This window comes from Cottoperca gobio, chromosome 23 (genome assembly GCF_900634415.1).
Source record: "Cottoperca gobio chromosome 23, fCotGob3.1, whole genome shotgun sequence".
NCBI lineage: Eukaryota > Metazoa > Chordata > Actinopteri > Perciformes > Bovichtidae > Cottoperca > Cottoperca gobio.
Window position 1 is genome coordinate 2,863,262 of NC_041377.1, and position 16,672 is coordinate 2,879,933.

At 45.3% G+C, this 16,672-nt stretch overlaps 1 protein-coding gene across 10 annotated transcripts in view; it reads left to right on the forward strand.

The window, feature by feature from the left end:
* The window catches only part of magi2a (membrane associated guanylate kinase, WW and PDZ domain containing 2a), a 167,463-nt gene that overhangs the window by 113,155 nt on the left and 37,636 nt on the right, over positions 1-16,672 (forward strand). For all 10 annotated transcript variants that reach the window (XM_029461611.1, XM_029461602.1, XM_029461603.1 and 7 more), the window contains 2 exons: positions 1,082-1,292; positions 4,616-4,695. In XM_029461611.1, coding sequence (XP_029317471.1) covers positions 1,082-1,292; positions 4,616-4,695 — 291 coding nt within the window. The remainder of the gene's footprint in view (positions 1-1,081; positions 1,293-4,615; positions 4,696-16,672) is intronic.

Consider the following 16,672-nt stretch of genomic DNA (forward strand, 5'->3'; position numbering starts at 1 on the left):
CTGTAGATTATCCTAATGTATCCTGTACATGTATCCTATAATAACTTTATTTATATGGCATCTTTTTAAATGTTTGTGCAAAATTAACTAATTATAAATGCAGAGAAACTAAATATTATAGGGCAATGTTTTTGCCCACTTTAACTCGTAGTTATGTGATTTCAAAGCAGTCCTAAGGATAAAGACATCATCACTGTTACTCTTCAGACTTGTTTTAGGGCTACAGGGGCTTCCTTTTAGCATCTCAGCTCGCACTCTGGTTCATAAATAGTCACAAGTTCTATCATTTGTCTTGGAAACCTCCCAGTGTCCAGTTGTTATCTACATTTACTCCGAACGATGCAGATGACACTGAGCGTTCCCCTGTGAGCTCAGAGAAATTGCAGGAAACATTTTTCACTGATTGCTATCGGCGGTGGCCGAGATGCTCGATAACTTCGGGCTGTGGCTTGTGCAGTGAGCCATGTTGGGTGTTAAAGTGTGCTGCTGTGCTCGGCTCAGGAGGAGTTTTGTCTCTGTAGATGGACAGAGTGTGGGCTGACCAGGAGAGTTGAAGGGGAATCAATAGAGCACAGCAGGCTCTGTGATCTAAGCAGATAGCTACCTCGCTCTTTCCCTCCCATAGATTATCTCTCAATCTCCTGCTCCCATTTGTCCCCTCTCCACTTCCCCACTGCAGCTCTCCTCTGGGAAGCACACCCACACTTGCCATCTCTTTCTTCCATAAACACCATTTCTCTCTCTCTAACACATTCAAACGCTGCCACAACTCAAACTAGGACATCACATCCAGCTTCTGTCTCTATCTCCATTGTCTCCTCTGCTGTATTCTGCTTTCTGTCCTCGATCATTCCCTCTCCTGCCCCTCTCCCCTGACTTACCACTTCTCCTCACCTTTTTCTAATCATTATTTCTTTCTGTTTTCTCTCTCCACTCTTACCCCGACTGTCAATCAGTCTCTTTTCCTCCTACGTCTTCTTGTCCTGACGTCGCCTCACTTGTCTTTCAATCTCCTCATGCCCTCTCTCCTCCCTGAGCGATGATGTTGTGCATGACTCATCGTGCTCTCTTGTCACCTCAGAGTCGAGTGAACATGAGGACAAGAGTACAGACGCTTCGGGGGACATCGCCCCGCAGAGCATCCCAGCGGAGGCCCCACCAGAGGCGCCCAAAGACGACGGACAGTCCCCGAAAATGACACTACCTAAACCAGAGGACAATGACGAGCTAGGACTGCTGCCAGACAACTGGGAGATGGCATACACCGAGAAAGGAGAGGTCTACTTCATAGAGTGAGTGTCATGGTTACATCTAACCCCGTCCAGGACTGTCATACCGTGTATCGCTGATCAACACAGGTGTCTATAAAACTCATTGCAGAAAGAATGCTGGATGGTAGGCAATCTTCTTAGCAACTTTTAAAGCGGTATTCATGGACATTGAGCTAAAAGATGCTAAAATGCTCCTTAAAGCTAATGGATGAATTCGTCACTAAGAGCGCCCCCTTTCATTGGACCCGTTGTTATCAAACTAATATTGTAGTGCAGCCTCTAACGTAGTAAAACAAAAAAAGACTTATCGTTATATTCAAAATCAGCCAGTGCGGTTGTTTTAGAACAACCTGGCTTAGCCCGAAGAGGCATGTTCCAGCCTTTAGAGACGGTAGGTTAGTTTGTATTTTCAATCTCTGTAAAAAAAGAAAATTGGGCCTGAGATGAGGGTTAGGTAACATTTAAATCTACTTCTGTATATTCCCTTGTGTACACACACACACAGAGGCGATAATTGATGCTTGGTGGTTTAATGAGATTTCGAGGTCCCAAGAAATTCATCGCTTCACGGTTATACAAGCTCTAAAGTTTCGTTCACTGGAGTTGTTAAGTTTTTGCAGCCGCAGTTAAAACGTGGAGGTGAGTCTTGTTTATGTGGTGGTGAGGGCCATTGTATGTTTTTAAATGTGGACATAGTTTTTGTGTAGCATCAACCCACGAAGCCATAACAGTAAATGATTGTGCTGTTAGAAATGTTTTCATTGCATCAATAGTTCATTCTAGTCGTTTAGCTAAACTTCTCCATAGCATTGATTGAATCGCAGCGCACTTGGAAGCATCATAAACGCCTCGAAGCTGCACGGCAACACCAGACTAAGAAATGAGACGGCGGTGAGTTTCATCCAGCACGGCACATGTTGCCTCTTCATGTCTACTCACCACAGAGGCAGACTTTTAATTCCCTCCTCTGCAGACGACTCACCATCTGTCTCCTCCCCTAAACAGACAAACCTCATGCTCCCACACACATCAAGCACATTACACAACTAATGCAGTTAGCCCACTGAATTTGTAGCTTCAACTTTTGTTTTTTTTGTCTGAATGTATGTGATGTTGTGCCAAAGTGAAAGCGGCTGCCAAGAGGAAGCTTGCTTTTGGTTGGCCTCCATACGAGATCAATTTGTTTATACCTACAGCCCCCGAGGAGAAGAATAGAGGGAGGGTGGGAGATAGAGGTGGAAGGAAAAGAAAGGGATGGTGTTAAAAAAAAAGTTAAGATTAAAAAAAAAAGAAGGTGAGATGGAGGACAGAAAAGAGGAGGTAGAAGTAGATATTCATACTATAAATAGTAATATATATGGCAATAGAAGAGAGGAATGAAGAGGAAAAGACTCAAAATGCATTGGAGAAGAATCAAAAGAGCAAAACTGACTTTACCAAACGTTGAACTGAACTTTATTTGGCTCTGTATTAGGCGTGGGCCTTAATCTCCCTCTTTCATCCATGTTTAGTGAAACCAATAACCGCCTGTCGGTCTGTTCGCTTAAGTTCAGACTCAAATGTCGAAACTTTTCCTGTAGCGCCGTCAACAGGTCATAGTTTTAAATTATCCGCTGACTTATTTAACGCCGTGGTGCCGCCACAAGGTTGGCATTTTAGTTTTTAAGTAAAATGTCTCCATGAAATTTAGTTTAGTCATTTATGTTCTCCTCAGGATGAACTGGAATAAATGTCCAATTCATGAATTTATGACTAAATACCTGGAAAATTAAAGACTTTCTCTTACGTTTAGTCCTAATTAGCGAATGTTAGCATGCTAACACGGTACACTAAGATGGTGAGCATGGAAAAACAGTACACCTGCTTAACATAAGCATAATAGCATTGTCATTCTGAGCATGCTAAAATTAGCATTTAGCACAAAGCACAGCTGTGCAGAAGTCATTATTGTTATCTAATTATGCTGACACCTCGTTTCCAGCGACTGCGGGCAGACACACAAAGGTAGCAACTAGCTGGTGTAGAAGTGTGAACATCTCTTATAGCAGATAAAGAGCCATATTTCTTTCCAAGGAGTTGGTGGAGCCCCAAACAGAGCTAAAAGAAGAGTAGATAGTGGACGTACATTTGTCAGGTTGAAAGAAACACGATTCTGAATAGCTGCTAATGTTGCTCCACGTCTGCTGGATGTGGAAAACTGTTTGCAAACACCCTCACCATGACATCTTTATAATGTGATTATATGCGAGATGTGTTTCCAGCTCGTCTCTCTGCTTCGGCCAAATTAAAACGTAATTAATGCAGCTTTAACATCGGTGTAGAATTATATTTTACAGAGCTTTTATGTTTGTACTAGCTGCGACAGCCTGTGTGTGTGTCATCATCGCAAAATGTGCCTCTGGAGATACCTTTTGTAGAGGGAACTACCACAGAGGAGGTTTTGAGTGCTTTGCCAGGTGTTTATATTTCTGCCCGTCTGTGGACAGTTTGTCAGGAAGCTTTACAGATGTGTAGTTCACATCAAAATGAAGGCCGAGTTCAAAGATAGGGTGTGGCCCGAGCACGGGTGCAGGAACTAGGGGTGCAGGAGGTGCGGAAGAAGCCACTTCACGGCCCTGACCCAATTTGGCTTCTAGGCTGGTGTGATCCTATCGCAAGTTTGCCTCCAGTTATTCCTGTTGGTGCATTCCCATGATCTGTGTCTAATGCTTAACTGCAAAAACAATTTCCTTTGGGAAATAAGTTCAAGGAAACCAAAGATACAAGCATGCGTCTTTACCCCATCTCTTCCTCCATCTTCTCACCTCAGTTTTTTACTGTAGGCACTTTGTGCACACCTCCCCTGCCCTCTCCTGCTCTACTGTCATGATGAATGGAGGCCATTGTGGCTTCATAGCTTCAGACGAGCTATGGAGATGCATCGAGTTTCCCTGGCACATCATATCTGATCTAGATCCAGCTCTCTGCCTGAGGCTCTGGATGAATCCGCCAAGCCCACAGCTGTTCCCCTCCATTACTCCCTTAGTCACACCTCTATCTTTTTTCTGCCCCTTCTCTTCCCTTTCCTCCTTTGCCTGCTAATGAGAGACAGTAAGCAAATTAAAAGTATTGATCGCCATTTTGTTAAGCTAAAGCTCTTTTTTTTTTTCTTCTTCCTCCCCTCCCGTTTCCCTCGTCACCTTTTTTTAAAGGCATGCACACAAGGGAGTCTCATCTTTCCTCTCTAAAATGATTCTCCAGCCGAATTAAGAATCCACCAACCTCCTTCTCTCTTTCTGCCAAGTCTCCTCTCTCTCGCCATCTATCACACTCCCTCTCACTCTCTCTCTGTCGTCTCTTCACAGCCACAACACCAAGACAACATCGTGGCTGGATCCGAGGCTAGCCAAGAAGGCAAAGCCGCCCGAGGAATGCAAAGAGGATGGTGAGTACTGCGTCTTTCTATTTTTCCCTTCCTTGTGATTTCTTTGCTTATCGTGTTCATACATTTTAATTGCACAACTTCCCCACGGCATTCATTTTTAAAAGATTCAAACCTCGCCTGTTGATCTGACGAGATGCATAGTGGGATCGTTTCATCCCAGAGAGTTCATTGGAGGAACGTTTGCTGATTGTTGTGAGTCGCCGTAGGGTTTTTGGATTTTTTAAGAGTTGTACGCTGACAACGTTGGTGTGTGCATGTCAACACCGGTCGATGGGGATCGGAAGCCCCGTGATGTGTGTGTGTGTTTAAAGCCCAGAGAGACTGGAGGTTACAAAGACTTCTTTATTCCCAACTGAGAGCGATGTGGAGTGTCCTTCACCCGCCCACACACACGACTAACGCACACACACAAAAAAAAGGAGAAGGATGAATGTCAATGCAGCGGGTTTATAGATGAGCGTACATATATACGAGTGTGCCATCTATCTCTTTCGCCCTCGCCCTCGCCCTCACTCCCCACTTACCAATTCGTCTTTTCTTTATGTGTGCGGTCGAGATTTATCGCCTGAGTTATTGACAGGGAGGTAGTGGAGCTGAGTAGAAGGACTGCATTTTAGAGATGGACCGAGACAACAAATGAGAAATGACTGAAAATCTTTTTTTTTCGTCTTCGAGTGTGTGTGTGTGTCTGTTTAACTGTTTTGGTATATATTCATGGGGGAGGGGGGTGGGTCGGGGTGTTTGTGTGTATATTCCTGGTAAACGCGTAACCACATGGATAGAGTTTCTCTAAAAATACATTTAGCACTCAGACACACACATGCAGACAGAGAGGCAGACAAACACTCCTGGAAACCGTGTTCACTGCTTTAACCTGCCCTCGTGTGCCAGGTGTGTGGGACCTTAGGACAGTGTGGTGAGTAGGGCTGCAACTAATTATTGTTTTTATTGTCAATTAATCCTTCTGCTACTTTTTTTGATTCATTGTTTAGTTCCCAGGTCCAAAGGGGATGCCATCAAAGCGCTTTAGTCAAAACAGTACAAAGATTCTTGGGTCCAGACTGTAATATAGACCCCTTTAGTGCCTACGTCATGATTATGTATGATTCAACTTTTATGCAGCCGTAAGCCTTTAGCTAAGGTTAGCGGGATCTAAACTATTAGCAACATGTTCTCTCCTTCTCTGAAAAGACTCTTTTTGATAACGCCCATCCTTTTTCGGGTTGCTTTGAAGTGTAGGCAGCTGTTGCGAATGCTGGAATAACAGCTTTGTTGGCAGTATTGTTACAGACATCCAAAGATGTATATGCCCTCAGTTTCTCTTTGGTATGCATGCTTGTTTTCTCGATCAGGTGTGTAAATGTCCAGCCGTTGAGTTAGCGTGTTAGGGGTCGGCTAATATGGTCCTGTTGGTTAATCTGAGCTTTCTCAAGTCAGTAGCGTTAGCTAACATGTTCAGAGAATTATCCTGCCTCCACCCACGACAATAAGTTATCAAGTTTACTCACAGACGGGTTCTATATGAACAACTGTTGGAGGGTTTGGTACAGGCATTCATGGCTCCAATGAATCTTAACGACTTTGGTGATCCTCTGACTCTTCTGTTCGTGTCACCATGTTGACATTTATGGATGGATTGCCGTGAAGTTTGGTACACCCATTCATGTTCTCAACAAGATGAATTGTAATACCCTTGGTGAGCCCTTAACTCTCTGTTTAGTCCAATACTTTGTTTGATGTCCAAATACCTGCAAAGCCAATGACTTTCCCATCAGCCTCTCTTGTAGTTTGTGTTACATGCTAATTAGCAAATGTTAGCATGCTAACAGGCCAAACTAAGATGGCGAATATGGAGAATCCTATTCCTGCTAAACATCAACATCTTAGCATGTTCGCACGCTGACATTAGCATATAGCTCAAAGCACCACTGTGCCTAAGTACAGTCTCAATGAGGGTGATATCTGAATCGCTATTTGCATTCATGTGCACGTTTGCTACCTTGAGCAGGATTGAGGATAAAACAAATGTTGGGAGGTATTTGCAGATCCTATTTCTCTGCAGAGAGCTGGTGAGTGAAGGAGAAGTGGTACCTGCCTGCTCTCAAAACATTTGCACTGCGTGTGGTGGCAATAAACATGGGGACTAGTTCCTGTTGACACATTGCCCGTTTTATCCTTCTAAAAGAATTACCTTCCCGATCTTACATTTTATTCAAAAGCCTTCCCCTGTGGCCGCCGAGTCTCCCCGTACCCTCTCAACAGACATTAAAGGGAGAAAGATCTCCAAAATGAAATGACGCAGAAACACGGACCGAGGAATTAGACTTTGCTTTTATCTCCAGCACATCCAATCGTATTTATCACCCATGGAGGCTCAACGAGAGGACATGTGCTGATATTTGTGAGGACTGTTATTGATCTAATTGGGCATCTAATCCATTTAGTCCCAGCTGGAGGGCATGTAGTGCTTAATGGTGGCTGCAGGTCTGTAAGTGAGGACGCACGTATTGTTGAGCCAATGCATGGTTATCATTTTGACAACTGTTCACTGTTTAGCCTTTCTATCAGCATGGCTCCAGGGATGGCTCGGGCCAGTATGACTGTGGGTGAGATGAATTACTTTAACTTTCTGTTTTCTGTCCTCGTGTGAATTCCCGGGTTTGTTAGCGATATAACTGGCCTGTTTGCTTCTTCTTGACTTCCAGGACTTAAAGTGTGTTTCCAGTTTAAGGGTTTTTGTTTAAGCAGCCATATGCGAGGTGTGTTGTTCACTCCCAACTTCCACCAGTGTACGCCAGCTGCCCCTGAGTGCGGAGCTCAGTTAGGGAGAGAAAAGCTGCCTCTGTAAATTTGGTATTGATTTGTGGAAAAGGTAGACTGTGTGAGTCCGTGTTTGGACCGGAGCCATGCTCTGATAAGCGCTAACAGGATTGCAGGGTGGAGTCTGTGAGCTGTGACGGGACGACAGGATGAGAGGAAGAGGAGGAGAGTGGGAGTATGGAGGTGAACACACACACAGGCGCACAGTAAAGACCAGAAGTATTCAGGTCCTTCACTTAAATGTATCAATACCACAAATTACTCTTCTATCTAGCTGCTGCCAGAAATGTACGTTAAGTACTTCAGTGTTATCAGCTAAATGTACCTGTAAAGAATATCTAAACTACTTTATTTGTTCGGTAGGTCACATTTCAACCAGGAAGTTGATCCGTAAACTGTGATGGACGGCAATTATATTCTAATTGATGTGCAGTATTATTGGATTACTATAAATGCATTAACTTGTAAGCCACACGTACTGCTGGAGGTGGTCGAGACATAGCTCATATTACCTGCTTCACACACGGCCGGTTTGTTTAATCTCTTAACGAGTGGTAACTGGAGGGAAAAAGCAAAGACTTTTCATTTTTCTCATGATGTGGATTCAAAGTGTAAAGTGGCATAATATGGAAAACACTCAAGTAAAGAACCTCAGAACCGTATTAGATGCAGAACTTTAATGTCTTCACCTCTGGTAAACACAACTTGTTCTCTCTCATGTTCAAAGCCAGTTGCAACGCATACAAGCAGAATCTGTCAAAAATATGTGTTTAGCGCGCTCCTCCTCGACACAGACGCCTTGTAGTTACATAACCTCTATATTTCTGCCTCGGTCTTTCCCACCTCCTCTCTCTACTTCCATCTCCATCTTTGTCCACCTCCCCTCCCGTCCTCCTGTCTCCTCATTTTGTTTTAGTAGACGAAAAGAACTAGGACAGGCTCTTTACAGTACCTCGCTCTCTCCCTCCTTCAAGTTTTTTCCCCCGTCCGGCCAAATATTTGTTGGCTGTGAAGAAAGAAAGCCAAACATACCTGCTGTTTCCTCTCTGCGTCCTTTACTTATTCAGCCCGCTCTCCTCCTCAGGTATGCCAAAGTAGGTAGCGATCTAATCCCCTTGATGAGTGAATTAAACTCAGACAAAACTGTAGGATGTTTTTCGCCACTATTTCAGCATGTTTCATCAGACGGCGGCGCGTGCTATCCGGAAGAGCTAAGCACGTACAACACCCGGATGTACAGTACATGAATGAACGCAGACACATAGACTTTGATGACGCTCGGGGATTGAAGGGTTTTAATCGTATAACGGTCCTTCTTTGTCTTTCGTGTGTGTGTGTGTGTGTGTGTATGTATGTGTGTGTGAGCCCCAAACCTAGAAGTGTAATTACATTCTGGTCATGTGAGGAGTTATTCTCGTCTCTCACAGGCTGGCGTTGCACTTCCATCTCGTCCTCTCATAGCGGGGGCTTGTGTCTTACTCGTTTTTCTTTCTCATGTCTGCGGTTAAAAAAAAAGCCGTCCTTTGTGTGTGTGTGTGTGTGTGTGTGTTCTCGTGTCCTCCCGATACTTCATCACTTACGTCGAGGTGGCTGCTACAAGGCGAAGCACCTCCATCCTGACAAATATCATCCCTCCTGTTCACTCACTTGTCCTTTCAGCCGGCTCAGTGGGACCTTCCAGGATAGATTTTTATGGGATGTTGGAAGTTCTTTTTAGGGGACACTGGATGTGAGCTCACACTCTTTCCACGGTGTGTGCAGCCCTACAGGTGAGTGATTATAGACGGAGAGACGCTGCGCCCTCCTTCACCTTGAGACTCCTGCAGCAGTCGCGAGCAGAGTCGCGGGGAGGGGCAGGAGAAGCTGTCTGCAAAATGATTGATGGGTGTATTTTGAGAACATCCCCAGCAGAGCATGCCTGAGGCCTGGAGATTGGAAGGAGGATTCAAAGGAGTGTGTGGCAGGTGTGTGTTTGTGACGTGTGCATGCTGAATTAGCTGTGTGTGTGTGTGTGTGTATCAGCTGCAATGAAGTTCCTCTCCTGGCATTGATTAAACCCGTAAAAACTCAGCTGTGTTCATCAAAATGACATATTTAGAAGTTGTTAAAATGGCCTAGAAGTAACTCTACACTTTTGCCTCATTTAGTTTGTGTCTATTCTATCTTTTTCTCATTGTATATGAATTGATTGATTATTGCTTGTGTAGCCAAAAGCTTGATATACTGTTCAAAACACATCCCCATGCACCGAGTGACAAGTCCCCTTCATTACCATTAACGTGGCCTCAGCAGTTTATTTTGAGTCGATCCAACACACACACCGTCCTGCTGCCAGAAATACTCACCAGAGCACCAAATATGTATTAATCCACAGCTAAAAGTAGACCCGAACAAATGTGTCATTTGACCTTGTTTGACTTATGTTTGCTACAAGCGACCCAGCTGTTAAGGAAAGCGTTAACCCTTTCCTTAATGAAACTATATCATACATATATAAGTGTTGCATCTTCAGTAGAGACGAACGTGTCGAGGTGTCGAGTCCACTGACAGGCCGGGGAACCGCATCTTTTGTGTCACAGAGAAACCCTTTTCCTCTGCTCCACTCGTGACCCCACAGGGACGGCGTCAGAGTTTAGTAGAGCGATACTCCGGATGGAAAGTGGAGCAGGAGAAAGTGTGCGAGTTTTTTTGTTTCTTCTTCCCAGATAGAGCTCGCCAAATCAAACCAGAACTTTTGGAGGCGAAAGAGGAGAGAATAAGAGGCGGGTCACAGTTCAGTGCGTCTCCTTCTGTCCCTGGAATGTCCTGATAAGCTACAAGCTTGTGAATTCAGTTTTCATTCTGGAGCTTAACTATTGTCTGCTCGCTCTGAGACAGAGACCAAGTGGGACCTGTGCAGGAGAGGGAATGTGAGGACATGCATTTCTGCATTTAGCCGGGAAAAAAGCTGTAACTTATCGAAATGGAGCAAAACACACGAGAGGAGAACGCTGGTGCCGGCAAGCGACGCAATTACCTGATTTGTTGCTGTTGCGTTGACTTTTCCTGTCACAGTGGAGACGTATTGGTTTGATAATAATCTTCTAAAAGACTTGAACCATGAGCCTTTTCCCAGTAAAAAAATAAATGCACTTATAAAAATATATACACGTCAGAGCATCAATCTAAGTCGAAGCCTGTCCCAGCCTTTATCACACTCCAAACAGACACTCAGCCGTATGATTATGTGGCAGCTATTAGTATGACTGAGCTGCTGCACTCGTCCTCAGGGATCCTCAGCATATTGATTATGCAGCTACAGAAACGTATGCACATACTGAGCATGTGTGAGCACACACAGGAGCTTCACTGCTCAGTGGATAAATATTTAAGGTATTTGGCGATACAAAATATGTGCCTGCCTCTGTCTAGGGTGTCGAGTTTTAAGTAATGGCCGCCGTGCGATTTATAGCCGTCCCAGGTGAAAGTTGACAGTCGTGAAATGTGGTGAAATCTTTGGGCATCAATCTCACGTCTGCGGTCCTCGACACATCCATCGACAATTTAAAGCTTTGGCGACCCGAGACCGCCCGTGTCAAAACTCTGACTGTCAGAAATTTAGGAGCAATGTGACGGCTGCTACACCTGCTACAAATTACAAGTTGTAATAAACTGGCTGACGCAGCGATGTGAGAGTCCAAACATACATACACGAGAGATGGGGACTTATTATACTCAAGATTATTACTTCGGGAAATAAACTTTTGCGTTTACACTCAGTTTTACTGACATGTGTTGGATGTATTGTTGAGGTTTTATGCATTTGCTTCCTCATAAAACCTTTCTATGACGCCCGTGTCTATAATGCATTCTAAAAATACTTCTAATGATCTGTTTATAGCACTGTATAATCAGATGGTAATGCATTTTAAGTATGTTTCTAATTCATTCCAGACACTGGCGTCATAGAAGTGTTTTCTTAGTTTGAAACCTGCATAGTAAACATCCATGTTTACCAGCCAGCTGCCTTCTTCCTTCCTGCCTCGTCATCACCACCTGTGGATTACTGCAACAGTGTGAAGTGTGTATCCTCCCCCACGTGCACATGCATCCTTGTGCAGGATAGCCGTTCCCCTGCTGGCCCAGCTTCTGTCCTTTTAAACAACCTTTTGTTCTCCTCCACACTCCCCCCTGTGGTGAAAGAGAAGAAGCTAATTCGCCCGGGTTGAAGGTCAAGTCATGTTTACTCAACAAGCTCAGAAGATATTGCATCCGACAGGGCCGGGGAGCTTCCCACAGAGCACACGACTTTGTTGATTGTGACGGGCAGGATCGTGAATGAGCTCATAATCACAATCATTGGAGCCCTATATGTGGTTACAATCATCATCAAGCCTTGTGTTGCGTGTACTTTTATACAGCCGGGGCTTCAACCAGTAAAGTTTTTGCTGCTCTTCACTTTGGACCTGCAACTCTGGATAATCTTAAAATAAATGGCTTCATTTTTTCTGCAATATATCACTTTGAACATGGCGGGAATTGAATTCACAGGTGGTCCGAGTGTGTTAATGTTCCGTTGTGCTAGCGAGCAGCAGGTTCTGTCCCTGCTACAGAAACCTTTTAGCTCCGCCGGCTTTATCTCCATAACAAGATCAAATCTGACTGTAATAATAATAAGATGGAGATATCAAACTACGTGCTGGCCTCATCTTCCAGAAACAATGTTGATGCATTTTTATTTATTTACTTATTTTGTTGTATTCAGCAATTTATGAAGTTTATTTGGCTTTGAGTTGAATTGTGGGTAATGTAGGTGCTGGAGTTTGAAGAAAAGGACGATATCTCTTTAAGTAGATATTCTACTGAGGAGAATTTGTATGTAACTCATAGTTAGTGTAACTTTTAAATGTATATCTGTGAATTCAGTGACATTTCAGAAAGGAGAAATCAGATAATTAAAGCCGCATTATAACTTTTGTCACATTTTCTTTGTCTGTGGTGGCATTTCCGAGACATTCAGTTTGAGGTTTATATAATTGATCTTACAAAGAGAGGGCTCTGCGGTATGCGCGTCAGAACCGCTGCTCACAACAACAGCATACTAAACTCTAGTTATGTGTTCTGAAGTCTAATATTGTATATTTAATCGGAGTGTGTTCTTAAGTCAGTGTTCCTAAACATCACACTGTGCACTGCATTCAAAGGTGTCATGATAAATGAAGCCCAGCACGGTGCAGTATCCAGCATGAAAGGACTTCATTTCTTTTTTTCTCTTGGACTATAAAAGGCTTGAGGCGTTGAAAATGATCCAGACGGTTTCCTTCTCAAAAGATGGATGAAATGAAATATTGAAAAAAAGGAAACGGGACATGTGTAAATCCCTCCAGTGTCTGTGGGCTAGTGTGCTTTGCCAACCTGTTCCTCAGACCAAATTAGAAAAAGCAGAATAAAAAATGCCTGAGCTTTTGAGCAGGTAACAAAAAAAAAAGGCTTGTTATGTGAGGTGCGAGGAAGGAAGAAGAAACGGAGGAGATGAAGGAGAAATAAGGTGAAGAAGAGATATTACTGAGTGGCATTGGGGGAGTGAAATGTGGGGAAGATGCCAGGATGCCTCCTGCTGGTAGTAAGTGGCCCTCCACCTGTGACTGCAGGATGGATGTTGTAGCATGACTACAGATTGCAAACATTTTCCCACTCGCTTCGGGGCTCCATCATAACAGCTCCTACCTGAGAATTTCACACCAGCTTGACATTTCCTTCGTTGACGCATGCAGCATGGAAGTGATAAGCAGTGCCGGCTTTATATCACACACACACACACACACACACACACACTCTCTCCCTTCTTGTCGCGAGCTAGCTCTCCATTGCAGGCTGCTGACAGAGAGGTTATAGACGACTCTCAGTAGAGCCAAACAAAAGAGAGCGAGCAAAGAGACAATCCAGCTGGGTTCAGCATTTATCAGCACAATGCTCAGTGTAACAGCGTTTCAGTGTGTGCAAGTGTACATGTGTGGCGCTGCATGTGAAAGCGAGACTGCTGAATAGCAATTACAGGTTCATTTATTTAATTCAATTGTAAAAACACAGAGAAACGGTGGAGGAGAGTCATAATGTCCACGAGCAGGCTCATTATTAAGCAACGCTACATGTCTCAGATCTCAGTTCAATACTCTCAGGGGAATATTCAAGCTGTTATTGATATTACTGCGTCAGTTCACTGACCTTTAAGACTCTACTTGTGCTACTGTTACTCTACGTTTAAGCAGTTGCCATTATCCTGTAATTGTCACTTCATTACAGTGGTGGTATATGTTCTCGCTTTGAATATGTAGCTAGAGCTAAGGTGTGATTAGCTTAGCTTAACACAAAGAATGGAAAAAAATATGCGTATCGACACCTTTAATTCTAACTAACGCAACTTTTAGCCATACTTTTTTTTACATTAGACGAAACCCAGATAGCTGTTTTAGTAGCTAGTCTTATCGCTAAGCTAAGCTAACCACCTCCTGGCTTTAGATCAGAAACACAGACATCAATCTTCTCATGCAACTCAAAAAGCACATTTTGCCAAAAATGTTGAACTGTCCCTTTAATTGCTGAGATTCGGGAACACAGTGACATCGCTAAAAGGAAGTCCAGATGTGCAAGAAACACAAGCAATCAGACAATCGTACAGGTTTTAAGATTTATTCCCCACATTTAGGGTGTTCTTATTTTTAGTTTCACCTCCACTGTAGAGCCTCTCCTCCCTGCTCCCTTCTCCCTGTTCCCTCCTCCCTGCTCCCTGTTCCCTTCTCCCTGTTCCCTTCTCCCTGCTCCCTGTTCCCTCCACCCTTCTCCCTGTTCCCTTCTCCCTCCTCCCTCCTCCCTGCTCCCTGTTCCCTCCACCCTTCTCCCTGTTCCCTCCTCCCTGCTCCCTGCTCCCTCCTCCCTGCTCCCTCCTCCCTGCTCCCTCCTCCCTGCTCGCTGTTCCCTCCTCCCTCCTCCCTCCTCACTGCTCCCTCCTCCCTGTTCCCTCCTCCCTCCTCCCTGTTCCCTCCTCCCTGCTCCCTCCTCCCTGCTCCCTCCTGCCTGCTCCCTGCTCCCTCCCTCCTCCCTGCTCCCTCCTCCCTGCTCCCTGTTCCCTTCTCCCTCCTATCTGCTCCCTATTCCCTTCTCCTTCCTCCCTGCTCCCTTCTCCCTCCTCCCTGCTCCCTGCTCCCTCCTCCCTGCTCCCTCCTCCCTGCTCCCTCCTCCCTGCTCCCTCCTCCCTGCTCGCTGTTCCCTCCTCCCTCCTCACTGCTCCCTCCTCCCTGTTCCCTCCTCCCTGCTCCCTCCTCCCTGCTCCCTGCTCCCTCCTGCCTGCTCCCTTCTCCCTCCTCCCTCCTCCCTGCTCCCTCCTCCCTGCTCCCTGTTCCCTTCTCCCTCCTATCTGCTCCCTATTCCCTTCTCCTTCCTCCCTGCTCCCTTCTCCCTCCTCCCTCCTCCCTGCTCCCTCCTCCCTGCTCCCTCCTCCCTCCTCCCTGCTCCCTTCTCCCTCCTCCCTGCTCCCTTCTCCCTCCTCCCTGCTCCCTCCACCCTTCTCCCTCCACCCTGCTCCCTCCTCCCTGCTCCCTGTTCCCTCCACCCTTCTCCCTGCTCCCTGCTCCCTTCTCCCTACTCCCTCCTCCCTGCTCCCTGTTCCCTCCACCCTTCTCCCTGTTCCCTTCTCCCTTCTCCCTGTTCCGTCCTCCCTTCTCCCTATTCCCTCCTCCCTGCTCCCTGTTCCCTCCACCCTTCTACCTGTTCCCTGCTCCCTGTTCCCTTCTCCCTGTTCCCTGTTCCCTTCTCCCTGCTCCCTATTCCCTTCTCCCTGTTCCCTCCTCCCTCCTCCCTCCTCCTCCTGAAAGCAGAGACATGTCTGGCTTCCTGCAGCTCCTCTTGTGGACGTTTTAATAGAAAAGCTTTTCATAAGAAGACTCCTGATGTACACGACAGCTCTTTGATCTCCTGCGTGTGTGTGTGTGCATATGCAAAAATTATAGAGTGTGTGTGTGTGTGTGTGTGCATATGCAAAAATTATAGAGTGTGTGTGTGTGTGTGTTGCCCAGTAAAGGTGAGAACATGAAACACTCTTTCATATTTAATGAGTGGAGATGGGACTAAGGAATGTTGCAGTGTTCACATGAGGTATTCCCGTGGGCTGTCAACCTGCTCGCAGCACTCGGTTATATCACTCTCAACTCTGTGTGTGTGTGTGTGTGTGTGTGTGTGTGTGTGTGTGTGTGTGTGTGTGTGTGTGTGTGTGTGTGTGTGTGTGTGTGTGTGTGTGTGTGTGTGTGTGTGTGTGTGTGTGTGTGTGTGTGTGTGGTAAGTATGCATTTTAGTGAGTGTGCAGGCAAAAAATAGTCCGTCCTACTGAAAGTTTAATGATTAGTTTTGAGGGGACGGGCGCCGGGGTTCAGAGAAGCATATGGCACGTGCACGAGCATTGTTTTTGATTTTTCTGCTCAGCGTGGGAGACATGAGAGAATGCACAGATACCTCTCGAGTATGTTAACTAGGCCAAGCAGTACTGATGAATGTATGCAATGACCAAAGCGTGTATTGTATCTGTCTGTCTGTGTGTGTTACCCACAAGCTGCAGCAGGAGCCCGAGGTGCTTTACCGCTCCCTCTGGTTGCTTCTCTTTCTGATTAGGAAGCATTTTCTCTGCTGCTATCTCCCCTCTCATCCTGATTAACTTCACTTTGTCACTAATCAAAGTGGGTCTGATTTTTTAAAGCCGAGCTGCACTGGAACACGCCGTCCCCGAGCCCCAGTGCTAGATTCAGCTTAGATGCTATTTCGGCAGGAGCTTCTAACACTATGTACGTAACTTAGTTTTGAATGATCACGCTATTATGCTAAAACACTAGAGTCTGCATTTGGGAATATGCTTTAAATGCTAATTGCTCATATCCTGGAAAGCAAACCGGGGGACTCCTTCTAGACATGTTTTGAAGAGCTGTGTTTTGTCAGTGAGCTGTGGGTAAAGGAAGGAGGAGAGAGCAACTTTGAAAATCATGTTATTGCGCACACTTGATGAATCTAAAGTTTGAGCGCTGACGTTCGTACTTTGATACGCACCATTCAAATTCTTCTCCCGGCATTCGTGCTGATTGATCTGTCCGTCATCCGCTATTTTGTCGGTAATTGACTGTCATGTGCTATTTGT